The sequence below is a fragment of the Heterodontus francisci genome, chromosome 5 (genome assembly GCF_036365525.1).
Source record: "Heterodontus francisci isolate sHetFra1 chromosome 5, sHetFra1.hap1, whole genome shotgun sequence".
Taxonomy (NCBI): domain Eukaryota; kingdom Metazoa; phylum Chordata; class Chondrichthyes; order Heterodontiformes; family Heterodontidae; genus Heterodontus; species Heterodontus francisci.
This window is the reverse complement of record NC_090375.1, coordinates 119,733,121-119,757,327: the sequence shown is the minus strand read 5'-3', so window position 1 is coordinate 119,757,327 and position 24,207 is coordinate 119,733,121. Positions and strand designations below refer to the sequence as shown.

Genomic DNA, 24,207 nt, shown 5'->3' with positions numbered 1-24,207 from the left:
CTAGCTGGTGGCCAATAGACAACACTGAGCAATGTAACCACACCTTTTTTGTTCCTTAGCTCTAGCCAAATTGATTCTGTATTCGACCCCTCTGGGACATACTTTTTTTCCAACAATGTCACGCTCTCCTTAATACCGCCACCCCTCCCCTTTTTTCCCTTTCCTATCTTTCTTGAACACCTTGTATCCAGGAATATTTAACACCCAAGTCTCTGTTATAAGCCACAACATCATATTTCCACTTGCAATCTGCGCCTGTACCTTACCCGTCTTATTAACCACACTCTGTGCATTCACATACATGTACATTAACCCTGATTCAGACTTCCATTTCATGTACAACACTTTTAAGCAATGCAGGCATGGTACGATCATGAGAGTCAATATTACCTGACTTCAGCAGACATCACGTAAAATGTGATAATTGGGTGCCTACATGCTATCCTAGAATGTGATCCAGACATGATTCAGCGCCAGCATCTTCAAAGAGTAAAAAGGTGCCACAATGGAACTAATCAGTCCTTCTCACTTTTAACCATTGTAGAGTGTTTATATTGCAGCATTGTTGAGGAGTCAATGAAGTAATGTGAAGTTAAAAAGAGATTATGTTGATACTGACAACCGTAACATTTTTCCTAGACGATTTTTGATTGACACCGGTGAGCCATGCGTACCTGAATACATCAGCTGTTTAAAAGAAACTTTGACCCAATTGAATGCCAGTATTCAAGAAATTCTGGTGACGCACTGGCACATTGATCATGTTGGAGGCATACCAGATGTATTGAAAAATGTTGTTGATGGTGAGTATGCACAGGCAAGCGGTCTTCCAGACTCTAATAATTGAAAATAAAGTCATTCTGTTTCCTGCTTTGTGCTAAATAAACTTTCATGTTGAAATAAATGACAACTTGTAATATGGGATCTACTTTTAATGGGGAAGGGGGGGATGATGCTATTAAACATTTGCCTTTAGTGTGAGATAGTGATTTGCTTCTTCCTGAGAAGCTCACAATGTGGAATCACTGACGCAGAGCTCTCGTACCATATGTTAAAACACCGATGTGCCTTTGAATGTGATCTATCCTATTTCTCATGTACATGCTTCCCCTCGTTGACATCATCCAAAAACACAGTGTCAGTTTCCATGTACTCTGACAACACTCAGCTCTACCTCACTACCACCTTTCTCAATCCCTCCACTCTTTCTAAAGTGTCTAACTGCTTGTCTGATATCCAGTCCTGGATAAGCAGAAATTTCCTCCAACTAACATTGGGAAGAACAAAACCATTGTTTGTAGGCCCTGCCACAAACTGTTCCCTAGCAGTTGACTCCACCCCTCTCCCTGGCAACTGCCTGAGGCTGAACCAGACCATTTGCAACATTGGTGTTGTATTTGACTCCGGTTTCAACCATTTATCCATGCCATCATTAAGACTGCCTATTTCCACCTCCATAACATTGGCCAACTCCGTCCCAACCTCAACCCATCTGTTGCTGAAACCCTCTAGATTTGACTATTACAATGCATTTCTGGCCAGCCTCCCCTCTTCCACCCCTTCTAAACTTGACGTCATCTAAACCTCTACCCAATTTTTAACTTGCACCAAATCCCATTCACTCAGCACCCCTGTGCTCACTGATCTACATTTGTTCTCACTTAAGCAATGCCTCGATTTTTAAAATTCTCATTCTAGTTTTCAAATCTTTCCATGACCTTGCTCCCTCCCTATCTCTGTAAACTACACTAGCCCTACAAACCTCCAAGATCTCTGCACTCCCCCAATTCTGGCCTCTTGAGCATCCCCAATTTTAATTGCTCCCCCATTGGTGGTTGTACCTTTATCTGCCAAGGCCCTAAGCTCTGGAATTCCCCCCAAAATATTTCCACCTCTCTACATCCCTTATCTCCTTTAAGACACTCCTTAAAACCTATCTCTTTGGTCAACCCTCAGTCATAAGCTGAGAAGTGAGGATGTGCACAGTGTTCAGTACCATTCACAATTGCTCAGATATTGAAGAAGTCTGTGCCTGCATGCAGCAAGAGCTGGACAACATTCAGGCTTGGGTTGATCAGTGGCAATTAGCATTTGTGCTACACAAGTGACCATTTCCAACAAGTGGCAACTTCAACAAGAGGGAATCTAACCATCTCCCCTTGATGTCCAGTTACATTACCATCCCCGAATCTCCCACTGTCAAAATCCTGGGGGTTGCCATTGGACAGAAACTTAACTGGACCAGCCACATAAATATTGTAGCGACAAGAGTGGCTCAGAGGCTGGGAATTCTTTGGAGACTAACTCACCTCCTAACTCCACAAAGCCTGTCCACCATCTGCAAGACACAAGTCAAGAGTGTGATGGAATTCTCTCCACTTGCCTAGATGAGTGCAGCTCCAACAACACTCAAGAAGCTTGACACCATCGATGACGAAACAGTTTGTTCGGCACCCTATTCAACATTTTAAACATTCACTCCCTCCACATAGTGACAGCAATGTGTACCATCTACAAGATACACTGCAGCAACTCGCCAAGGCTCCTTCGACGGCACCTACCAAACGCATGACCTCTACCACCAAGAAGAACAAGAGCAGCAGACGCATAGGAGCACTTCCACCTGCAAGTTCCCCTCTAAGTCACACACCATCCTGACTTGGAAATATTTCGGGTCAAAATCCTAGAACCCCCTCCCTAACAGCACATGGGTGTGTCTACACCACGTGGACTGCAGCAGTTCAAGAAAGGGGCTCATCACCACCTTCTCAAGAGCAATTAGGGATGAGTGATAAATGCTGGCCTGCAAGAAATGCTCACATCCCATGAATGAATAAAAAAACTGCCCTCATATCTCTTTATGTGGCTCAATGTCAGATTTTGTTTGGTAACGCTCCTGTGAAGAAACGAGCATCAGAAATATAATTTGTCATATCAGCAGGAATTTGTGTAACTTGCGAATCACTGCCTAATTCAAAATCCAGTTGTATTTTAGTGAAGTGGATGTAGGTGGTATAAAAAGGATGTTTGCAGGCCCAATGTAGCAGAAATAGGGGCAGCACTACTCTATGGTGCTAGTTTTTTACTATGAAACTATATATTTAATGTTCTGTATATTATGAAGAAAGTCAAGTGAAGGAAATCTGCATTCAGAACATTTCTCTATCTTCTCCCACCACCCCCAATTCTCAAATGTCACTGGTAACCTTTAATCATGAAGCTTCAGAACCTAGGAGCCATAACGCTGATGTTGAGACACTTTAGATCATTTTTAACCTCAATCAGAAAGCTTACTTGAAGTCAAAATTATAGCGTATTGGTTCAAATTAAATGTAATTAAGTGAAGTAACCTGTCTTTCTGTTTGGATTTGTTCCATTATAACATGGCAAAACCTTTTTATGAACAGCTTGCAGCATAGGGACAAGGCAAGAATGAGCTTTTATTTTTCAAAACTGATTTGTATAGGGTAGTTAATGAGGTTTTTAAAGGAGACTACTAAATGTATAGACAAAAGGAAATGCAGTGGAAGTGGTATATTTGGACTTTTGGAATCTCTTAAAAAAGTGTCACATAAAACAAGTATGTTAGGTGATGTTCTTTGCCTTTTCCAAGTGTTTCCCATGACCCTCTTGATGGCCTCAGAAGAACGGGTGAATTGGGAGATAATATTCTTTGCAATTTTAACCAGAAATAAAGGAAATCAAAAATGCATATTGCAAAATAAAAATTGTCAACTGCACCTATAATACACAAAAACGTTTTGTATTTCAGTTCCTGGAGTGTCAGAAATGTCCATCTAATAGTTGTGAGACTCATCCATTTTTCATCTGATAGCTGAATGACAAAAGGAGATTCCTATCAGGAGGTACATCTGGTGATTTTAACTCAAATAACTTGGTAATTAAATAGCAGCTCTATAAGGCCCTGGTTAGACCACACTTGGAATATTGTGTTCAGTTCTGGTTGCCTCATTATAGGAAGGATGTGGAAGCTTTAGAGAGGGTGCAGAGGAGATTTACCAGGATGCTGCCTGGACTGGAGGGCATGTCCTACGAAGAAAGATTGAGGGAGCTAGGGCTTTTCTCATTGGAGCGAAGAAGGATGAGAGGTGACTTGATAGAGGGGTACAAGATGATGAGAGGCATAGATAGAGTGGATAGCCAGAGACTTTTTCCCAGGGTGGAAAGGGCTATCACCAGGGGGCATAATTTTAAGGTGATTGGAGGAAGGTTTCGGGGAGATGTCAGAGGTAGGTTCTTTACACAGAGAGTGGTGGGTACGTGAAATGCGCTGCCAGCGGTGGTAGGAGAAGCAGATACATTAGGGACATTTAAGCGACTCTTGGATAGGTACATGGATGATAGTAGAATGAAGGGTAGGTAGTTAGTTTGATCTTAGAGTAGGTTAAAGGTTCGGCACAACATCGTGGGGCCTGTACTGTGCTGTACTGTTCTATAAGTAGCACATGGAAGACTGAGAAGACAGTTGAAGGAACTGCATTAGGGGAATGGACAGCTATTTGGAAAATGCTCAACATGGATAAATGTGAAGAAGTATATGTTGGGAGGGGGGAAACAGAATGGGACTATATCCTAAATATATGAGTATAGGAACAGGAGTAGCCCATTGTGCACCTCAAGTCTGTTTCACAATTCTGTATCTGAGCTCCATTTACCCGCCTTTGATCCATATTCCTTGATACCTCTGCCTAACTTAAAAATGATCAGTCTCGGTCTTGAAAATTTCAAATGATCCAGCATCCATGGCCTTTTTGGGTAACAACGTTCCACATTTCCACTACCCTTTGTGTGGAAAAAAGTGCTTCCTAATTTCACTCCTAAATGCTGTAGCTCTAATTTTGAGGTGAAGCCTCCTTGTTCTGAATTCTGCCAGCAGAGGAAATAGGGTAAATGCAAAAAACTATCAAATCCCTTCATCATTTAAAACAGTAAAATTCTAAATGAAGTGGAGGAACAGAGATATTTGGGAGTCAGATTTGCAAATTTTTAAAAGCAGAATTCCAGGAGGCAATAGGTAACAAAAGGGCAAATGTGATTTTGGGTTTTATTTGTATAAGAGCATTGAGTTCAAAAACCATGTAAGTAATGATGAATCTGTAGAAGACATTGGTTAGACTACAGCTGGAGTACTGAGTACTGTTTTTGACTCGCCATTATACAAAGGGTGTAAGAGCCATGGAAGAATTGATGTCAGGATTGAGAGGATATAGTCATGATGACAGGCTTGGAATAAATCTAGCTGTATTCACTGAGGCAGAAAAGGTGCGAGAGATCTAACAGAAGTAATCAAAATTGTGAAAGGGTTTTGAGAGGGTTAATAAAGATTGGGCAAGAATTTGCTAGATGTGTGATTTACTGTGAATTTGACATTTGTGCCAAATTTTTCTGGAAATTGATCCAGCAACAATGATGAATTAAGGAGGTAATTTACAATGCAGACAATGGCTTATCCTACAGACCATCCATATGGCACTATAAAAAGCTGCAAACAGATGTCATGGGGATAATTCTAACCTAACCGCCCAATGGGAAACCCACTGGATCAATTGGAATGCTGGTTTTACACCCGCCAAACATTACTTTAGTCTCTTTATTTAAGGAAGAATGTAAATGCATTGGAAGCAGTTCAGAGAAGGTTTACTAGACTATTATAAAAGCAAAATACTGCAGATGCTGGAAATCTGAAATAAAAACAAAAAGTGCTGGAAATACTCAGCAGGTCTGGCAGCATCTGTGGAGAGAGAAGCAGAGTTAACGTTTCAGGTCAGTGACCTTTCATCAGAACTGGCAAAGGTTAGAAATGTAATAGGTTTTAAGCAAATAAAGTGGGGATGGTGAAAAAGAGAACAAAAGGGAAGGTTTTGATAGGACAGAGGGTCCGAGAGATTAACTGACAAGGAGGTCATGGGGCAAAGGCAAAGAGTGTGCTAATAATACCAGGAATGGGCGTGTTGTCTTATGAGGAAAGGTTGGACAGGCCAGGCTTGTATCCGCTGGAGTTTAGAAGAGTAAGAGGCAACTTGATTGAAACATATAAGATCCTGAGGGGTCTTGACAGAGTGACTGTGGAAAGGATGTTTCCCCTTGTGGGAGAATCTAGAACTAGGGGTCACTGTTTTAAAATAAGGGGTCACCCATTTAAGCCAGAGATGAGAAATTTTTTCTCTCAGAGGGTTGTGAGTCTTTGGAATTCTCTTCCTCAAAAGTCAGTTGAAGCAAAGTCTTTAAATATTTTTAAGATAGAGGGAGATAGATTCTTGATAAGTAAGAGGCAGAAAGGTTATCCGGGGTAGGCAGGAATGTGGAGTTGAGGTTAAAATTTGATCAGCCATGATCTTATTGAATGGCGGAGCAGGTTCGAGGGACAATGTGGCCTACTCCTGCTTCTAATTCGTATGATCGTATGTACTTTCTGTTAGCTTCTTTGATGGGGAGCTGCCTTTTTGAGCCACTACAGTCCATGTGGTGAAGGTGCTCCCACAGTGCTGTTAGGTTGGACGTTCCAGGATATTGACACACTGCGATGAAGGAATAGCGATATACTTCCAAGTCAGGATGATGTGTGACTTAAAGGTGGTGGTGTTCCCTTGCGCTTTCTGCCTTTACCCTACCCGGTGGTAGAGGTCATGGGTTTTGGAGATGCTGTCAAAGAAGCCTTAGCGAGTTGTAAAAGTGCATCTAAAAGATGGCCCACACTGCACCTGTGGTACGCCGGTGGTAGAGGGAGTAAATGTTTAAGATGGTGCTTAGAATGTCGATCAAGCAGGCTGCTTTGTCCTTGATAGTTTCGAGTTACTTGAGTGTTGTTGGAGCTGCACTCAACCAGGCATGTGGAGAGTATTGCATCACACTGCTCCTGTCTTGTGCTTTGTAGACGGTGATTAGGCTTTGGGGAGTCAAGTGCTGAATCACTCGCTGCAGAATGCCCAGCCTCTGACCTGCTCTTCTAGCCACAGGGTTTATGTGGCTAGTCCAATTAAGTTTCTGGTCAAGCAGATGGCCAGGCTGTTGATGGTGGGGGATTCACTGATGGTAATGCTGTTGAATGTCAAGGGGCGATGCTTGAACTCTCTGTTGTTGGAGATGGTGATTGCCAAGCACTTGTGTGGTGTGATCATTACTTGCCACTTATGAGCCCAAGCCTGAATGTTGTCCAGATCTTGTTGCATGTGGGCATGGACTGCTTCATTATCTGGGGAGTTGCGAATGGACTGAGCCCTGTGCAATCATCAGTGAACATCCCCGCTTTGGACTTGTGTTAGAGGGAAGGTAATTGATGAAGCAGCTGACGATGGTTGGGCCTAGGACACTACCTTGAGGATCACCTACAGTAATGTCCTGGGACTGAGATAATTGGCCTCCAATACCTACAACCATATTGCTTTGTGCTAGCTATGACTCCAAGCAATAGAGAGTTTTCCCCATGATCCCATTTGCTTTCAATTTTACTGGGCTCCTTGATGCACTCTCAGTCAAATGCTGCCTTGATGTCAAGGGCAGTCACTTTTGCCTCACCACTGGAATTCAGCTCTTCTGGCCATGTTTGGACCAAGGCTGTATGAGGTCTGGAGCCAAGGCATCCTGGCAGAACTCAAACAGAGCATCAGGGAACAGGTTATTGGTGTGTAAGTGCTGCTTGATTGTATTGTGGACTCCTTCCATCACTTTTCTGATGATTGAGAGTTGGCTGATAGGGCAGTAATTGAGCAGAATAGATTTGTCCTGCTTCTTGTGAACAGGACATACCTGGGCAATTTTCCACATTGTTGGGTACATGCTAGTGTTGTAGCTGTACTGGAACAGCTTGGATAGAGGCACGGCTAGTTCTGGAGTACAGGTCTTCAGCACTACCAACGTAGCCTTTGCTATATCCAGTGTGCTCAGTTGTTTCTTGATATCACGTGGAATTAATTGAATTGGTGAAGAGTGGCTTTCTGTGATGGTGAGGATCTCAGGAGGAGGGCCGAGATGGATCATCCACTCAGTGCTTCTGGCTCAAGGTGGTTGCAAACGTTTCGGTCTTGGCTTCTGCAGTCACGTGTTAGGCTCCGCCATCTTTGAGAATGGGAATTTTCATGAAGCCTCCTCCTCCTATTCGTTGTTTGTTTATGATTCATGGCTTAATGTGGCAGGACTGCAGAGCTTTAATCTGATCCATTGGTTGTGGGATCACTGAGCTCTATCTATAGTATACTTGTTATCGCACGCTGTCACTTCATCAGGTTACCACCTCATTTTTAGGTATGCCTGGTGCTGGTCCTAGCATGCCCTTTCACAATTCTCATTGAACCATAGTTGGAACCTGACTTGATGGTAATGGTAGAGGGAGGGATATGCTGGGCCATGAGGTTACAGATTATAGTGGAATACAATTCTGCTACTGCTGATGGGCCACAGCCCCTCATGGATGTCCAGTTTTAAGCTGCTAGATCTGTTTTGAATCAATCCCATTTAACACTGTGGTAATGCCACACTACACGATGGAGGGTGTCCTCAGTGTGAAGACGGGACTTCATCTTCATAGACTATGCACTAGTCAATCCTACCAATACTGTCATGGACAGATGCATCTGTGACGGGTAGATTGGTGAGGCCGAGGTTAAGTAGGTTTTTTCCATCGTGTTGTTTTTCTCACCACCTGCCACAACTGAGTCTGGCAGCAATACCCTTCAGGACAAGTTGCTATTGAAGCGAAGTTAATCATGACATTTCACCACTACCAACCGTTTCGTTAAGTCCATCTACCTGACCCCACCTGCCTTCCAAAAACAAGTATGAGAATCTCCTGGACTACTTTATTACTAAGATTGAGACCATCTTTTCAGCAGCCTTTACTTCTTTCCCCTTGCCCACCAAGCCAAATCTCAACCCCCCTCCCCTAACCCATCTCCCCCATGAGTCCTTCTTTCTCCTTTAGTTCATTACCCCTTTTTGGATTAAACCTTTGTCTAGTGTTTGGGGGTGTTTCCCTATGTTAAAGGCACTATCTAAATTCAAGTTGTGTCAATAACTCCAAAGTAGAGGTGAATGATGGTCTCCCATGGTGTATTTTCAATTTCATTTCTATAATATGATTGAGACCGCAGGGGCAGTAAATTATACAGTACTGGTAACTGAAACTTAAGCAAACTGCAAATTACCAGTACTTTTGTTTTCTATTTGAACATTCAAGACTTATTTTTATAGTAAAAGACTTGTTGGTTAAGTACCATTACTGAATCTTAATATGGAATGCGATCCTGAAGAACCAAGACAGCATGGAGTGGGCTTCGCCATCAGAAACTCCTTGCTCAGCATGATAGAGCCTCCCTCAAATGGCTCGGAACGCATACTGTCCATCCGACTGCTCACCACCTCTGGTCCAGTACACCTACTCAGCATCTATGCTCCAACACTCTGTTCCGCACCTGAAGCTAAAGACCAGTTCTATGAACAACTCCATAACATCATTAGCAGCATCCCCAACACCGAACACCTATTCCTGCTGGGGGACTTTAATGCCAGGGTTGGGGCCGACCATGACTCATGGCCCTCCTGCCTTGGGCGCTATGGCGTTGGAAGGATGAATGAGAACGGGCAGAGACTGCTTGAGTTGTGTACCTATCATAACCTCTGCATCACCAACTCGTTCTTTCACACTAAACCCTGTCACCAGGTTTCATGGAGGCACCCAAGATCACGTCGTTGGCACCAGCTAGACCTCATTGTCACAAGGCGAGCCGCCTTAAACAGTGTTCAAATCACACGCAGCTTCCACAGTGCGGACTGCGACACCGACCACTCCCTGGTGTGCAGCAAGGTTAGACTCAGACCAAAGAAGTTGCATCATTCCAAGCAGAAGGGCCACCCGCGCATCAACACGAGCAGAATTTCTCACCCACAGCTGTTACAAAAATTTCTAAATTCACTTGTAACAGCCCTTCAAAACACTCCCACAGGGGATGCTGAGACCAAGTGGGCCCACATCAGAGACGCCATCTATGAGTCAGCTTTGACCACCTACGGCAAAAGTGCGAAGAGAAATGCAGACTGGTTTCAATCTCATAATGAAGAGCTGGAACCTGTCATAGCCGCTAAGCGCATTGCACTTTTGAACTACAAGAAAGCCCCCAGCGATTTAACATCCGCAGCACTTAAAGCAGCCAGAAGTACTGCACAAAGAACAGCTAGGCGTTGCGCAAACGACTACTGGCAACACCTATGCAGTCATATTCAGCTGGCCTCAGACACCGGAAACATCAGAGGAATGTATGATGGCATGAAGAGAGCTCTTGGGCCAACCATCAAGAAGATCACCCCCCTCAAATCTAAATCGGGGGACATAATCACTGACCAACGCAAACAGATGGACCGCTGGGTTGAGCACTACCTAGAACTGTACTCCAGGGAGAATGCTGTCACTGAGACTGCCCTCAATGCAGCCCAGCCTCTACCAGTCATGGATGAGCTGGACATACAGCCAACCAAATCGGAACTCAGTGATGCCATTGATTCCCTAGCAAGCGGAAAAGCCCCTGGGAAGGACAGCATTACCCCTGAAATAATCAAGAGTGCCAAGCCTGCTATACTCTCAGCACTACATGAACTGCTATGCCTGTGCTGGGACGAGGGAGCAGTACCCCAGGACATGCGCGATGCCAACATCATCACCCTCTATAAAAACAAAGGTGACCGCGGTGACTGCAACAACTACCGTGGAATCTCCCTGCTCAGCATAGTGGGGAAAGTCTTTGCTCGAGTCGCTCTGAACAGGCTCCAGAAGCTGGCCGAGCGCGTCTACCCTGAGGCACAGTGTGGCTTTCGTGCAGAGAGATCGACTATTGACATGCTGTTCTCCCTTCGTCAGATACAGGAGAAATGCCGTGAACAGCAGATGCCCCTCTACATTGCTTTCATTGATCTCACCAAAGCCTTTGACCTCGTCAGCAGACGTGGTCTCTTCAGACTACTAGAAAAGATCGGATGTCCACCAAAGCTACTAAGTATCATCACCTCATTCCATGACAATATGAAAGGCACAATTCAACATGGTGGCTCCTCATCAGAGCCCTTTCCTATCCTGAGTGGTGTGAAACAGGGCTGTGTTCTCGCACCCACACTTTTTGGGATTTTCTTCTCCCTGCTGCTTTCACATGCGTTCAAATCCTCTGAAGAAGGAATTTTCCTCCACACAAGATCAGGGGGCAGGTTGTTCAACCTTGCCCGTCTAAGAGCGAAGTCCAAAGTACGGAAAGTCCTCATCAGAGAACTCCTCTTTGCTGACGATGCTGCTTTAACATCTCACACTGAAGAATGCCTGCAGAGTCTCATCGACAGGTTTGCGTCTGCCTGCAATGAATTTGGCCTAACCATCAGCCTCAAGAAAACGAACATCATGGGGCAGGATGTCAGAAATGCTCCATCCATCAATATTGGCGACCACGCTCTGGAAGTGGTTCAAGAGTTCACCTACCTAGGCTCAACTATCACCAGTAACCTGTCTCTAGATGCAGAAATCAACAAGCGCATGGGTAAGGCTTCCACTGCTATGTTCAGACTGGCCAAGAGAGTGTGGGAAAATGGCGCACTGACACGGAACACAAAAGTCCGAGTGTATCAGGCCTGTGTCCTCAGTACCTTGCTCTACGGCAGCGAGGCCTGGACAACGTATGCCAGCCAAGAGCGACGTCTCAATTCATTCCATCTTCGCTGCCTTCGGAGAATACTTGGCATCAGGTGGCAGGACTATATCTCCAACACAGAAGTCCTTGAAGCGGCCAACATCCCCAGCTTATACACACTACTGAGTCAGCGGCGCTTGAGATGGCTTGGCCATGTGAGCCGCATGGAAGATGGCAGGATCCCCAAAGACACATTGTACAGCGAGCTCGCCACTGGTATCAGACCCACCGGCCGTCCATGTCTCCGTTATAAAGACGTCTGCAAACGCGACATGAAATCGTGTGACATTGATCACAAGTCGTGGGAGTCAGTTGCCAGCATTCGCCAGAGCTGGCGGGCAGCCATAAAGACAGGGCTAAATTGTGGCGAGTCGAAGAGACTTAGTAGTTGGCAGGAAAAAAGACAGAGGCGCAAGGGGAGAGCCAACTGTGCAACAGCCCCAACAAACAAATTTCTCTGCAGCACCTGTGGAAGAGCCTGTTACTCCAGAATTGGCCTTTATAGCCACTCCAGGCGCTGCTTCACAAACCACTGACCACCTCCAGGCGCGTATCCATTGTCTCTCGAGATAAGGAGGCCCAAAAGAAGAGAGATTACTGAATCTTAATATGGAATGCTTTACTCTGAAAAGAATAATGTAGTGCTTCTGTCTGTGTATGTAGAAATTCGATCATTTGTACATACTGCATATCTAATACCTTGTGTGTTTTCAGATTTGTAAACAGTTTACATTATCTTAACTAGGTCTACGATATCCTTTTAAGACTGTAAATGAATTAGACCATTGCTGTTTTTTAATATGTCTTTTGAATTTTATAAGGTGGAGATGTTCAAATTAGTAAACTTTCACACAGACCACCTCAAAAAGAGACAATTGGAGAAGGTGACAGTCAATACACATACCTAGAGGATGGAGATGTGTTGGAGACAGAGGGAGCCACACTGAGGTATTCTTGGACACAATGTTGCCTTTTTACTGCGCAAGTTTTTGATTCTTTTTATATCTGTAAATGTATGCACATTGTATTTGATAGAAATCAAAAAGAATTATTTGAGTCCAAATTAACAGCGTAATAGGTAAAATGCAATAATTAAAAGGGAGGTTGAAAAAGACCTAAGAATCTTAATAGACTCAACACTGTACCGGGCCTAGGAAAAATCAGTGTTAATGGGGTGTTATGGGACTTGAAATAGGCTCAGTATCCTTATTGCCTTGTTAACCTTGGCGATCAGCCTGATGTAACTTGCACAGAGGCCTACCTGTGACATGATTATTCCAACCATGTACTAGCGTTCTGATCAGGAAACAGGTGGAATTTTTTTTAAAGTTGATTTTTTTTCTTCGGAACTAAAATGTGCAGGAGTTCTCCTAACTCCACATAAAGGTGTAGTAAAAGTGACTGCCCTTGACATAAAGGTAACATTTCACTGAGTGTGGCACCAAGGATCCCTGGTAAATTGAATCATTAAGGATTGGAGGAAACTTCCATTGGCTTTACTCATACCTAGCGCTAAGGAAAATGGTCTGGTTGTTGGAGGCCAATCATCTCAGCCCCAGGAAATTGCTGCAGGAGTTCCACAAGGCAGTGTCCTGCACTCAACCATTTTCAGCTCCTTCATCTCACCTTCCCTCCATTATAAGGTCAGAAGAGGGGATGTTCGCTAATGATTGCAGTGTTCAGTACATTCGCAATTCCTCAGATAATGAAGTAGTCTGTGCCACATTCAGCAAGACCTGGACAACGTTCAGGCTTAGGCTGATAAGTGGCAAGTAACGTTCATGCCACATAAGTGCCAGGCAATGAGTATCTCCAACAAGAGAAATCTACAATCGCCTCTTGATATTCAGTGGTATTAACATAATTGAATCCCCCATTATCAACATCCTGGTGGTCACTATTGACCAGAAACTTAATTGGACCAGCCTATTGTGACTACAAGAGCAGGTCAGAGTCTGGGTATGCTGCTGCGAGTGAATTACTTCCTGACTCCCCAAACCCTTTTCACCGCCTACAAGGCACAAGTCTGGAGTGTGATGGAATACTCTGCACTTGCCTGGATGGGCAATAAACGCTGACCTTGCCGGTGACGCCCAAATATCATGAATGAGTTCTTAAAAAAATGTAGACTGCTGCCAGACGAGCATCATGTTCATCCTTTCCAAGCACCTACATGTGGGCCTCTGCCAGTATTCTAACCACCTAACATTCCTAAGGCTGAACAGCAGCAAGCTGCATCAGTCCTGTTTGCCATCTGCTGCTCAACTGCCAAATTCAAATGAGATTGGGGCCTCAAAATTACAGCTGCCTCCTCGCTTCTGAACAGGCAGCCAGCCAATGTGTTCTGTCAGCTGGCTACTGAAAAGTCAAAATTGACCCTATCGCGTCTTAACAATGCAGAGTAGAAGTCACCCAAGCAGTGGAATAATAAGATTACTGGAAGTCATGATTAAACTGCATTGCTGTGGTCAGACTTCACCTTAGACACTGTATCCAGATCTGGTTACAAAAACACAAGGGAGACGTTGAAGCCCTGGTAGAAGGGTAAGGAACCACAAAGCTGAACCCTAGTGTCAAAGGTGTGAGTTATGAGGAAAGAAAGGAAAAGATGTGCCTGAATATTGTTGTTATAGAGCAGATAAAATATTTAATGTAATCCAAACTAAATCTGGAATATTACTTTAAATTGCAAGAGTAGTGCAAAGATTCAAAGTATTAAAAAGAAAATATAAGACCGATATCAGGAAATCCTTCTTCACACAAAGAGAGACCAATACATAATTGATAGGATAGTATAAATGGAAACCCTGAAATTATTACAATAAATAATTGGATCATGTAGTGGGAGGACTTTAGGGTCATTCTGGACGGATGAACTAAGATGGACTGAATGCCCTTTCTCATCTGTAATTATCCTGTGATCATTTAAGAACATTTCTTTCCCTGCCATTTAACCTGATCCCTAGTTACACTCTATTTAGAAGCAAATTTTATGTATTCCAATAAAAAAAATTTGCTTCTTATTTTTGTGAAATATTTGTTGGTCCAATATCATACGTGAACTTTGAAACTTCTCAAATGTGGTCAACTAATTCTGCATGTGCAGATATCTGTGATAATGGACCCTTTTGTTCTTTGGGAATTTGAACTAATTGTATGTTATGGACTGAAAAATTGCTGCATTTCTGGACCGTAAGAAAGTTCTTAAGTTGATTAATTTCTTGTGGGGAACCTAATTAGTGACCAGAAAGCAGGATATTGTGATTGAAATATTACAATAGTGTCATGAAGACCCCCACCTGCCAAGAATGAGGCATATTAATTTCACCAAAAACTCCACATTGAACTCAAAGGACTGTAATTACAACCCAGCTATTGCCTCAAACTTTTACCCTTTATTCTTTCGACTTTTTCTGTCTATATCTGCATGTGTGTTTATTGCATATGCATGCTAGCATGGTCGCATAGCGTATTCGTAGGCGTTAACCGAATTAGAGTTTAAGATTAATAAACTTCCATCTTGTTTAAATCTTAGAAAACCTGTCTGATTTGATTTCTTTGCCTTGCAATTGGGAAGCAGTGAAAAAGGGGGAGCTAAAAAACATGGTGTTTTAAAATTAAACCCTGTTATGGTTAGACCAGGCGAAGGCTGAGAGGGAACCTCTAGACCCCTTTCTCACCTGGTCATAACAATAGCTTATCAGTAACTTTGAATAAGTGCACGATAGAGCTATGCTATTGTGTGGCATGGTATTTTAATGGGATGTCAGACTTTCCCTATTGGATATGTGTATTATAATATTCAGTTCACGTATTGATGACTTGTAGTCACCATAGGAACAGGAATAGGCCATTCAGTCCAACAAACGTGTTGTGTCATTCAGTGAGATCATGGCTGATCTGTGTCTTAACTCCATTTACCCACCTCTGTTCCATATCCCTTAATATCCTTGCTTATCAAAGATATAGGGGTACACATTCACAAATCATTAAAAGTAACGATGCAAGTTAACAAAGCCATAAAAAATACAAACAAAACACAATTTCTAGCACAGGGTTGTCCAACCTTTTCATGTGGGGGGCCACATTACAATTTTTGTCTTACATGGGGGGCCGGTGAGACAATTTCGGAAAGATAAAGGCATTAAAAAGTATCTTACTATTAACCAAAACAACAAAAAAGCTGCATTTTTGTGCAGCAGCCTTAAATGAGAAGGCTAATTTATTGATTTTACTTTCTGGTCACTAAGTTGGACACTGATTTAGTGAGATACCTGGCATTTTTTTGCTTGCACAAGTAGTCAATGTTTGCTTGCACACTTGTAGTGATGCGGTATATTCTGGATAGATGTCATTCTGTCAGGAATGATCTTGATCACTCTCTCCCTCTCTCTGTCCCCCCTCTCTATCTCTTCCCCCCCACTCTCTCTATCTCTGTCCCCCTTTCCCTCTCGCTCTCTGTCCCCCTTTCCTTCTCTCTCTGTCCCTCCCCTCCCTCCCCCTTCCCCTCTCTCTCTCTCTGTCCCCCTTTCCCTCTCTCTCTCTCTCTTTGCCCCTCTCTGTCCCCCTTTCCCTCACTCTCTCTCTCTGCCCCCCCCTTTCTCTCTTTCTCTGACTGTTTCAGAGAGTGGGAGTGCTCAGCAGGTGGTTAATCAGTTTTTTAAAAAATATCAAGTCAGTTTCACAGCTGACATATCCTGACATCGGGAACAGCAGTTGCTGTACTTCGGACAGATTCTGAGTTTTTTAAAAGGCTGCCGGAAAACCCTGAATCTGTTCGAAGATCGGAAACTGCTGTTCCCAATGTCACGATCTGTCAGCTGTGAAACTGACTTGCGATCTTTTTTAAAAGCCGGTCTGACAATGTGGAATTTCTCATCTCCTGTCACGGACCCCTGAGGAGGATGAGGAACGGCCCCGGGTACAGTTTACATCCGCGGGCTGGATAGTAGCCTTTGGCGGGCTGTATCCTGACCCTCGGGCTGTATGTAGGACAACCCTAGTCATAGAGAGATACAGCACTGAAACAGGCCCTTCGGCCCACCGAGTCTGTGCCATTAACCACCCATTTATACTAATCCTACATTAATCCCATATTCCCTACCACATCCCTACCTTCCCTCAATTCTCCTACCACCTACCTACACTAGGAGCAATTTACAATGGCCAATTTACTTATCAACCTGCAAGTCTTTGGCTGTGGGAGGAAATCGGAGCACCCGGTGGAAACCCACGCAATCACAGGGAGAACTTGCAAACTCCGCAGAGGCAGTACCCAGAACCAAACCCGGGTCGCTGGAGCTGTGAGGCTGCGGTGCTAACCACTGCGCCACTGCAACCCTGTTCAAGCAGAATAGAATACAAAAGCTGAGAAGTACTGTTAGCCTCTATGTTGCATGCATCGGAGAAAGTGCAAAAAATTACAAGGATGATACCAGAACTGAAAGGGTACAACTATCTGGAAGGACTTAACAGGCTGGGGCATTTTTCTCGAGAAAAGGTGACCCAATAAAAATATTTAAAATTATGAAGGAGTTCAGTAAGTTAGATGTAGAGAAGATGTTTCCACTTAGTCCAAAACTAAGAGCCATAAATGCAAGATAATTACTAATAAATTCAAAAAGGAAACGGGAGATATTTCTTTACTTATTAGTGAGAATGTGGAACTTGCTACCACACAGAGTGGTTAAGACGAATATCAATGATGAATTAGATAAATACACGAGGGAGAAAGGAATCAAAGGATCTATTGATAGTACGGTAGCAAGATGAAATAAAGTGGGAGGAAGATCGTGTGGAGCATACACAACAGCATAGACCTTTTTTTTTTATTCGTTTATGAGATGTGAGCGTTGCTGGCTAGGCCAGCATTTATTGCCCATCCCTAATTGCCCTTGAGAAGGTGGTGGTGAACCTCCTTCTTGAACTGCTGTAGTGGAGGAGAGTTCCAGAATTTTGACCCAGTGACAGTGAAGGAATGGCGATATAGTTCCAAGTCAGGATGGTGTGTGGCTTGGAGGGGATCTTGCAAGTAGTGGTGTTCCCATGCAACTGCTGCCCTTGCCCTTCTAGGTGGTAGAGGTCACGGGTTTGGAAGGTGCTGCCTAAGGAGCCTTAGTGAGTTGCTGCAGTGCATCTTGTAGATGGTACACACTGCTGTCACTGTGTGTCTGTGGTGGAGGGAGTGAATGTCGAAGGTGATGGATGAGATGCCAATCAAGCGGGCTGCTTTGTCCTGGATGGTGTCGAGCTTCTTGAGTGTTGTTGGAGCTGCACTCATCCAGGCAAGTAGAGAATATTCCATCACACTCCTGACTTGTGCCTTGTAGATGGTGGATTGGGGAGTCTGAGGTGAGTTACTCGCTGTAGAATTCCTAGCCTCTGACCTGCTCTTGTAGCCAAGGCATTTATGTGGCTGGTCCAGTTCAGTTCATGGTCAGTGGTGACGCCCAGGATGTTCTGGAGCACAAGTCTTCAGTACTATTGCCAGAATGTTGTCTGGGCTCATAGCCTTTGCAGTATCCAGTGCCTTCAGATATCATGTGGAGTGAATTAGATTGGCTGAAGACTGGCATCTGTGATGCTGCGGACCTCAGGAGTAGGCCAAGATGGATCATCCACTTGGCACTTCTGCCTGAAGATGGCTGCAAATGCTTCAGCCTTGTCTTTTGCATTAATGTGCTGGACTCCCCCATTTTGAGGATGGGGATATTTGTGGAGCCTCCTTCTCCTGTCAGTTGTTTAATTGTCCACTGCCATTCACAACTGGATGTGGCAGGACTGCAGAGCTTAGATCTGATTCGTTGGTTGTGGGATCACTTAACCTTGTGTATTGCATGATGCTTCCACTCTAATGGTAGAGTGGGGGAAGATGCCGGGCCATGAGGTTGCAGATTGTGGTTGAATAAAATTCTGCCTCATGGATGCCCAGTTTTGAGTTGCTAGATCTGTTCGAAATCATTCCCATTTAGCATGGTGGTAGTGCCACACAACACAATGGAGGGTATCCTCAATGTGAAGACAGGGCATTGTCTCCACAAGGACTGTGCGGTGGTCACTCCTACCAATACTGTCATGGACTGATGCATCTGCAACAGGTAGATTGGTGAGGATGAGGTCAAGTAAGTTTTTCCCTCTTGTTTCACCACCTGCCGCAGACCCAGTCTAGCAGCTCTGTCCTTCAGGTCTTGGCCAGTAGTGGTGCTACCGAGCCACTCTTGCTGATGGACATTGAAGTCCCTCACCCAGAGTACATTCTGTGCCCTTGCTACCCTCAGTGCTTCTTCCAGTTGGTGTTCAACATGGCGAAGCACTGATTCATCAGCTGGGGGTATGTTCGGTAAGTGGTAATCAGCAGGAGGTTTCTTTGTCCATATTTGACCTGATACCTTGAGACTTCATGGGGTCGGAGTCAATGTTGAGGACTCCCACAGCAATTCCCTTCCGACTGTATGCCACTGTGCCGCCACCTCTGGTGATGGGCCAATGTGATTGACTCTTAAGTGCCCTCAGAAATAGCCTAGCAAGCCTCTCAGTTGTATCAAATCGCCCATTTCTGTGCTGTAAATCTTGTGTAATAATTTTGGTGAATCTTTGCTGCACTCCTCCTCCGAAGGTTAATCTATCCTTCCTGGGTGCAGTGCCCAGAACTGAATGCAATACTCCTGATGCAGTCTCACCAGAGCTTTATACAACTGAAGCTTAACTTCTGCCCCTTTGTATTCTAGCCCACTTGAGTTAAAGCTAACATTCCATTATCCTTTTTAATTATTTTTTGGACTAGTCCACTAGTTTTTAGTGATTTCTGTATGTAGATTCCTAAATCTTTGCACCTCCACAGTTCCGAGCTACTCATCATCTTTCTTGGGTCCAAAGTGGATGAACATAGACTTACCCACACTGAACCTCATCTGCCACAGTTTTTCCTCATTTAATCCATCTGCGGCTGCAGATGTGAATCCAGGATGGTGTGTTGCCTCCCTGGTGTCAGGGTCAAGGATGTCACTGAATGGCTGCAGAGCCCCCTGAGGGGGGAGGGTGAAGAGCCAGCAGTCGTGGTCCACACTGATACCAATGGCATAGGTAGGAAGAAAGAGTTTAGTGAGCTTGGTAAGACATTAGCAAGCAGGACCTCAAAAGTGGTAATCTAGGGATTACTTCCAGTACCACGCACAAGTGAGAATAGAAATAGGAGAATAGTGCAGATGAATGCGTGGCTGAAAGGATGGTGCAGGAGAGAGGGCTTTAGATTCCTGGGACCAGTTCTGGAGAAGTTGGGACCTTTACAGGCTGGATGGGTTGCGTCTGAATAGAGCTGGGACAAATTTCCTTGTGGTACAATTTGCGAGTGCTATTGGGGTGGGGGGAGGGGTTTATACTAACTTGGCAGGTGTGTGGAAACCTGGAGATAATACAAGAGAGGAACATCAAGGTGCACAGAGAGTTGGAAGATACATTTAGCACTGGAGTAGGAAATAGCTAGGTATTAGGTGGGGTCAGAGTGAGAGTGTTGGACAGTACTAGAGAAGGGAGTAGTTCTGTATTAGATGGGAGTGGACTGAGAAGGGCTACGAAGAATACAAAGACAGGATTACAATGCATGTGTGTAAAAGCACAAAGTGTGGTAAATAAGGCTAGTGACTTACAAGCACAAATAGCAGTATGGGAATATGATGTTGTGGCAATAACGGAAACGTGGCTTAAAAATGGCAAAGACTGGGTGCTTAATATACAAGGATATAAAGTGTTCAGAAAAGATAGAGAAGGAAAAAAGGGAGGTGGGGTGGCAGTCCCAATTAAGGAAGACATTGTAATGCTGGAAAGGAAGGATGTCCTTGAAAGGGCAAGTACAGAATCCATTTGGTTAAAGTTGTGGAGCAAAAAGGGTATTGTCACACTACTAGGGTTATTCGAGAGGCCACCAAATTGTGAGAGAGAGATAGAGGAGCAAAATGCAGGGAAATCACAGAGATGTGTAAGAACTATAGAGTGGTGATATTGGGGACTTTAATTACCCCAAATATCGATTGGGATCATTTTAGAGTAAAGGGTGAGGAGGGGGAGGAATTTCTGAAATGTGTTCAGGAGAATTTCCTTGATCAGTATGTTCTCAGCCCAACTAGAAAAGAGGCATTGCTGGATCTGGTGCTGGGAAATGAGGTGGGCCAAGTGTCTGTGGGAAAGCACTTGGGTAAGAGTGATCATCGTATCAGAAGGTTTAGACTAGTAATGCAGTGAAACAAGGAACAAAATAAGGTAGAATGTCTAGATTGGAAGAGGGCTAATTTCAATGGAATGAGAAGGGATCTAGCCAGGGTAGAGTGGAACCAAAGACTGACATGAAAAGCTGTATTGGAACAATGCGTTATCTTTAAGGAAGAGAAGCTTCAGGTACAGGTTATGAGCATTCCAACAAGGGTGAAAGGTAGGGGAACCAAGAATAGGGCTCCTTGTTTGACGAGGAAGATAGGGATGATGCTGAAACAAAAAAAGGTGTGTGATGCATTTCAGGTGAACTCATCAGGTGAGAATCAGGCCATATACAATAAGTTGAGAGGGGAGATAGGAAAATAGACTGGCAAAGAGAGAATATGAAAATAGAATGGCAGTCAACATAAAAGGGAACCCAAAAATCACCAGCGTGTAACTAGTAAGCGAGTGGTAAAAGGAGGAGTGGAGCCTATAGCAGACAGAGAGGGTAATATATGTTTAGAGGTGCAGGGCAAGGCAAATATGCATAATGAGTACTTTGCGTCAATGTTCATGAGGGAAATGGAGGCTGACAAAATATCAGTAGAAGCAGAGAGAGTAGAGGCAATGGATAGGGTAAAGACTGAGAGGGTGGAGGGACAAAAAGGCTGGCTATGCTTCAGGTAGATAAGTCACCTGGTCCGGATGGCTTGCATCACAGGTTGCTAAAGGAAGTGGTGATGGAGATAGCGGAAAGGTTTGCCATAATCTTCCAGTCTTCTCTGGATATGAGGGAAGTGCCAGAGAATTGGAGAGTAGCCAATGTGACACCCTTATTCAAGAAAGATGTAAGGACAGTCCTAGCAACTACAGGCCAGTTAGTTTAACATCAGTGGTGGGTAAGGTTTCAGAAAATATAATCAGAGAAAATATCAACAGACACTTAGAGAGGTTCAAGTTAATTAACGATAGTCTGCATGAATTTGTAAAAGGCAGATCATGCTTGACAAGTCTATTTGAATTTTTTGATGAAGTGACAGAGATGGTTGATGAAGGGAATGTGGTGGATGTTGTTTATATGGATTTTAAGAAAGCATTTGATAAGGTAGCATTTAAAAGGCTGTTTAAGAAAATTGAAACTCATGGAATAGGAGGATCAGTGTCCAATTGAATAAAAAATTGGTTTAAGGACAGAAAACAGCGAGTCGTAGTAAATGGTTGCTTTTCAGACTGGAGGATGGTAGACAGTGGTGTTCCCCAAGGATCAGTGCTGGAATCACTGCTTTTTTGATATATATAAATGACTTGGATCTTGGAATACAGAGTAGAATCTTAAAGTTTTCTGACAACACCAAGTTTGGAGGTGTGGCAAACAGTGAGGATGATATGAACCGTCTGCGATAGGACATAGGCCAGCAGAATGGGCAGACAGGTGGCAGTTGGAATTTAATACTGACAAGCATGAGGTGATGCATTTTGGCAGAAGGAATAGAGAGAGGGAATATATACTTAATGGTGCAGTTCTAAAGAGTGTGGAGGAACAGAGGGACCTGAGGGTACATGTACATAGATCTTTGAAAGTGGCAGAGCATCTTTTGAGAGTGGTTAATAAAGCATATGGGATCTTGGTCTTCATAAATCGAGGCATAGACTACAAAAGCGGGCAAGTTGTGCTGAACTTCTATAAAGCTCTGGTTAGGCCCCAACTAGAGTATTGTGTCCAGTTCCGGTCTCCACACTTCTGGAAGGATGTGAGGGTCCTTGAGAGGATGCAGAGGAGATTTACCAGAATGGTTCCAGGAATGGAGGATTTTAGTTACAAGAATAGGTTGGAAAAGATGGGTGTGTTCACCTTAGAACAAAAAAGATTGAGGGGAGATTTAATAGAGGTGTACAAGATTATGACGGGCTCAGTTAAGTTAGATAAGGAAAAACTGTTCCCATGAACAAATGGTACAAGGACGAGGGGACACAGATTGAAAGTTTTGAGCAAGAGATGCAGGGGAAATATGAGGAAGCATTTTTTTACGCAGCAGGTGGTAATGACCTGGAACTCACTGCCCACAAGGATGGTAGTAGTGGAGACAGTCAATGACTTCAAGAGGAGGTTGGATGTCCACCTGAGAAAAATAGACTTGCAGGGCTACAGGGATCGAGCGGGGCAGTGGGACTGACTGGATAGCTCCGTGGAGAGCCAGCATGGACTCAATGGGCCAAATGGCCGCCTTTTGTGTCGTAAATGACTCTATGTACATAAAAGTAAGGCGTGATTAATGTACTGTGGCGTATTGTGATATTGATATTTTCTCAAAATGAAGGCTGAAAATTCATTGCCACAGCAGTTATTGCAACTAACTGATAACATTGTGGTTTCTGGGAGTAGTGCCGTTTAACACAATTTTCTTTTGCAAAGGGATGAAGCAAAGACAACTAAATATTGAGTACAAATATTGTGTCAAGAAACTATATAGGTTTGAAAATTATATCGGATGGTTGCTATCTCATGGACTGAACCGTTCAGTGAAGAGTATTCATTTAAATTCACAGTACCTAAGCAAGAAAGAATAAACCTGCATATAAATAAAAGCAAAATACTGCGGATGCTGGAAATCTGAAACAAAAACAAGAAATGCTGGATTCACTCAGCAGGTCTGGCAGCATCTGTGGAAAGAGAAGCAGAGTTAACGTTTCGGGTCAGTGACCCTTCTTCGGAACTGCATATAAATAGAGCCTTTTGTCACCTCAGGGTGTCCCAAAGCACTTACAGCCAATGAAGTATTTTTGACACGTAAACACTGTTATGTAGGGAAAGGTGGTGGCCAATTTGCAAACAGCAATGTCCGACAAATAACAATAGAAAAATGATCAGATAATCTGTTTTAATGGTATTGATTGAGGGATAAATGTTAACCAGGACACCGGGATAATTTCCCTGCTGTTCTTTGAATAGTACCATGGGATCCTTCTGAATGGGCAGATGGGGCTTCAGTTTGACAGCACCTCTAATACTGCAGCACTCCCTCAATACTGCATTCAAGTGTCAGCTTAAATTATGTGCTCAAGTCTCTGGAGTGGATCTTAGACCTTGTGACTCAGAACCTAATTCCATCATGGTGATATTTTAACTTTGAAAGTCACATGTTTACATTTCCAGCAAATGGAAATACTTTGTTTTCAAATGTTACTGGTCTACTTGTCTATAATATCTGAAGGGAAAATGGTTGAGACAATTTGTTTCGCACATTGTGATGATAAAAACAATTGTTTCATAACTGACAATTGCTGTCATCTCAAGGTGTTCAAATAGACAATTAACTGAAAGTCACAGTGATCTTGG

The 24,207-nt window shown here is 43.7% G+C and overlaps 1 protein-coding gene across 2 annotated transcripts in view; it reads left to right on the top strand.

Moving 5' to 3' along the window:
* Positions 1 to 24,207, top strand: part of lactb2 (lactamase, beta 2) — a 92,043-nt gene that overhangs the window by 16,232 nt on the left and 51,604 nt on the right. For both annotated transcript variants that reach the window (XR_010974981.1, XM_068030922.1), the window contains exons 2-3: positions 640 to 803; positions 12,503 to 12,629. Coding sequence is in view for 1 of the 2 variants with exons in the window: in XM_068030922.1 (XP_067887023.1) it covers positions 640 to 803; positions 12,503 to 12,629 (291 nt within the window). In the remaining variant the exon portion in view is untranslated. The remainder of the gene's footprint in view (positions 1 to 639; positions 804 to 12,502; positions 12,630 to 24,207) is intronic.